Source organism: Papilio polytes, unplaced genomic scaffold (assembly GCF_000836215.1).
Source record: "Papilio polytes unplaced genomic scaffold, Ppol_1.0 DF823991.1, whole genome shotgun sequence".
NCBI classification, from domain to species: domain Eukaryota; kingdom Metazoa; phylum Arthropoda; class Insecta; order Lepidoptera; family Papilionidae; genus Papilio; species Papilio polytes.
In genome coordinates this window covers 2,900,254-2,903,605 of record NW_013525213.1, presented here as the reverse complement: position 1 = coordinate 2,903,605, position 3,352 = coordinate 2,900,254, and the positions used below count along the sequence as shown (strand labels likewise).

At 35.2% G+C, this 3,352-nt stretch overlaps 1 protein-coding gene across 1 annotated transcript in view; it reads left to right on the top strand.

Moving 5' to 3' along the window:
- LOC106101292 (larval cuticle protein F1-like) overlaps positions 1-1,786 on the top strand; it is an 18,473-nt gene extending 16,687 nt beyond the window's left edge. Inside the window, exon 5 of the mRNA XM_013280459.1 lies at positions 1,740-1,786. Within this exon, the coding sequence (XP_013135913.1) occupies positions 1,740-1,786 (47 nt within the window). The remainder of the gene's footprint in view (positions 1-1,739) is intronic.
- Positions 1,787-3,352: the final 1,566 nt, after the last annotated feature.

Genomic DNA, 3,352 nt, shown 5'->3' with positions numbered 1-3,352 from the left:
CCCCGCCACCGCCCCGCGGTACTTGGACATAGTTGACTGATCTTGTAAAGTAACAGTTCAGATTGCTCGTGTAATTTGTCGAGTTTACCGCATTTATAAAACATAAATGTAAACTGATTCCTAGCGTGCATTTGTGATTGTGATTAGTGAAAGTGACGTGATTGTAGACGGAGGCGAGGCGCGTGGCCGGCGTTTGCGCCGGAACCGTTTACTTCAATTTTATAAATTCCAAATATATGAGTAGTGACTAGCAAGTCACAGAGTTTATTCTAATAAATAAATTTAATACATATCGCTTTGAAATCCGCTCCTCCGTTTTAACTGTAACCACTCTGTTAATATAATTGTTATTTTTTTGTTTCACAAGAGTCATCGGACGTCTACAATCTTTTCCTACTTTTTGTCTAAAATACATAATAAATGTGACGAATGTTTGTGTTGTGGTGCGCGTGCTCGTGCTCTCTTTGTCTCGAATACTTGCGCGTTTGTTGTAAATATGGCGTGTGTGGTGTGTGGTGCGGCGTGCGGCGTGCGGTATGCGGCGTGCGGTGTGCGGTGTGCGGTGCGGCGAGAGGCGCCGGCGGCCGCGCGCCCCGTTCTAGTGGCCGCGGCGGCCGTGTTGAGATTAGGAATACTTGTTAAATGTAAAAACTTACTTGACAGAAGTAATAAATATTATTATATTTGTAATGAAGAAGTTTATTTTATTTCGTTATTTATTTACCTAATTATAGACTCTGCTCCTGGAGCCGCAGGACGACACCTACCTTCTAAACTACTACTAGCTAGTACTTGTTGTACTGATGGTACTACTCGTTTCTAATTGTATAACAATAAAACTTTAGAAGGTAAGTATCGTCCTGCAGCTCTGGGAGCAGAGTTTTAGTTACGACCCACCTGCGGAGTACAGTTATAGTCAACCGTTAAATGACTAACTTAATACATATATATGTATATTACATTCCTTAAATAAAGGAAAAAAACCTAGAACAGCAGCAACCTGGAGCGGGTACTGGGCTCGTAAAAATTTTATTTTCATATATAAATGATTAAGATTCTGAAATTTTACAATGCCTTACGGCTGTCGAGATGGGACTTTATCCGGAAAATTCCCGAATGGGAAAATATTCGAGTTTCTTCATATTTAGCATTTAAAACATCTAGGTAATGTGCAGATACAAGTACATATCAAATAGTACGTACTATTACTACTAGTTACAGCTAATCTGATTTTGTTTATTTTCATAATTCAATAAATACGTTATTTGTACTCCATCCTATCTACTAAAATAAAATTAAATAAAATAAAAAGTATACTTTACTGCTATAAAAACATACCTGTATAGATTTTTTGGATATATTGTGATTTAGTAGTGAAAGATAATCATTAAAAAGTGTTTTTTTTAGTTCCCTCGCCAATTTCTAAAACGTAACGCTATTTATAACATGTTTTAGGTAACTCTGAAAACCAATGTTTTTTACATCGAAGCGACATCTGACATCAATGTGACGAATGACGTCACGTGTCTCAAGCCAACACCGGCCGCGTTTTAGTCGCACGAAAATGCTCGTGATTTTACTTTTTTTTTTGCTCCATGGTTGAACTTTATTTGTTGTTGTAATAAACTGCTCATTTTATTTTAGTTCCTGAATCAGGCTACACATTTTGTAGATTTTAAAAACACGCAACAGCTAGTGCCTTATACAGGTTTATTGATAATTAGACGTATTCCCATTAGGAGGTAATAGACCCCCACCAACGATTCCCGCCTTGTCATGGCGGTGAGGCTCTAGTAGCCCAGCCAAAGGCCAGGAGGGAACGGAGGGGTTTAGTTGGTATGCCCCATTATGGGAAGTCCCACATAACTCTCGTGCCTGCCCCGAGGCACAGAGTATACGTAAGGCATTCCCCTCTAGCAAAAAATAAAAGAGGTAATAGACGGGATCACTTGTGATAATTTTGACCCCTACATGGATTATACAAAAGTTAACCAATTTTGAGTAATCTTGATGTTTCGATTTTTGATAAAAATGTATTTTTGGTTTATTAGCCGTTTTCAAAACCAAAATTGAGCACAAATACCGTTTAATTCTTTTGAAATCAGGTGTTTATTTTAGTGTGTATGGAGTAAATTCCTAGTTATTATGCATTTTTGGAAAGCTTAAAAAACCGGCATGTTTTAAAAAAAATCTGTGTACCAAGTTCCATAAAGATTTTTCTTGTTTTTAAGGCATTTCAGTGGATGAGAATCTCGAAAAATATTGAAGTAAAATGATTCTTTAGATTGCATTTTTATATTTGGACAGATAATTGATGTTTTTATATTGTAAAATAATCAGAGTTTAATGGTTTTTATAAACTCGAAGAAAAAATTAAGTTATCATTGACAGTCTTTTTTAATAAATTTTTGAAGTTGCAATTTCCGTTTATTTTGAAAAATTGAATAATCAAGATTACTCGATTAACTTGTGTATCATGCATATAGGGGTAAAAATGATCACAAATGATCCCCTCTATTACCTCCTAACAGGAATACGTCCAATCACCAAACCCTGTATACCTATTTTTGCTTATTTTTCTACCTATACTATATAATATACTATACAGTACCTATTTTTCACTGCACTTGTACTACAAATAAAAAAAAATGTAATTTTTAAGATTTCGATAATTACGTTGAATAATGAAAATACCCGTCGATTGGGTTTTTTCCCGCATAAATACCCGTTTTTTTCCCACATTACAAATAAAAAATAAACTATTTGAAGCTATTTGGTTTAACTTAAAAGATAGACTAAAGAACGCGTGCATTAGAAAAATCACAAAAGTAGTAAACAATACGAATTTAGGGTGGACTGAAACTGTTCGTCGGCCTATGTCCTAAACTATATCCATACAAACTTTGCGGCAGTAGTGAGTCAGTGAATTTCAAATGTCATGGGGTCACCGTAGTCTTTTAGTTCACATTAAACAAAACTCGCGGCTTTATATGCAACAAAACGAGAATAACAAAATGTTTAATGCTCTAGAGTACAGCCAGCTATACTCTAGAGTACTATACAGTCGATTCCCAGGAAGGATACTGAGGTGTTTCTTTTTTATATCTCAGTACAGTATCTAGCGCAATCTGTACGAACAAAACCTAAAGTTAACGTAGCCTTTTTATGATGAATGTTTGAAATCGGCCCAGTAGTTTTTGAATTAATAGGCAATATGCATATGACGCCAAATTGTACCAAACTTTTTTATGTATACTTTATTACTATAAAAACAGTCCTGCAAAGATATTTTTAAATATAATGTGATTATATTCAATACATACAAAAATCCAAAAACACAAATATTTCCTTT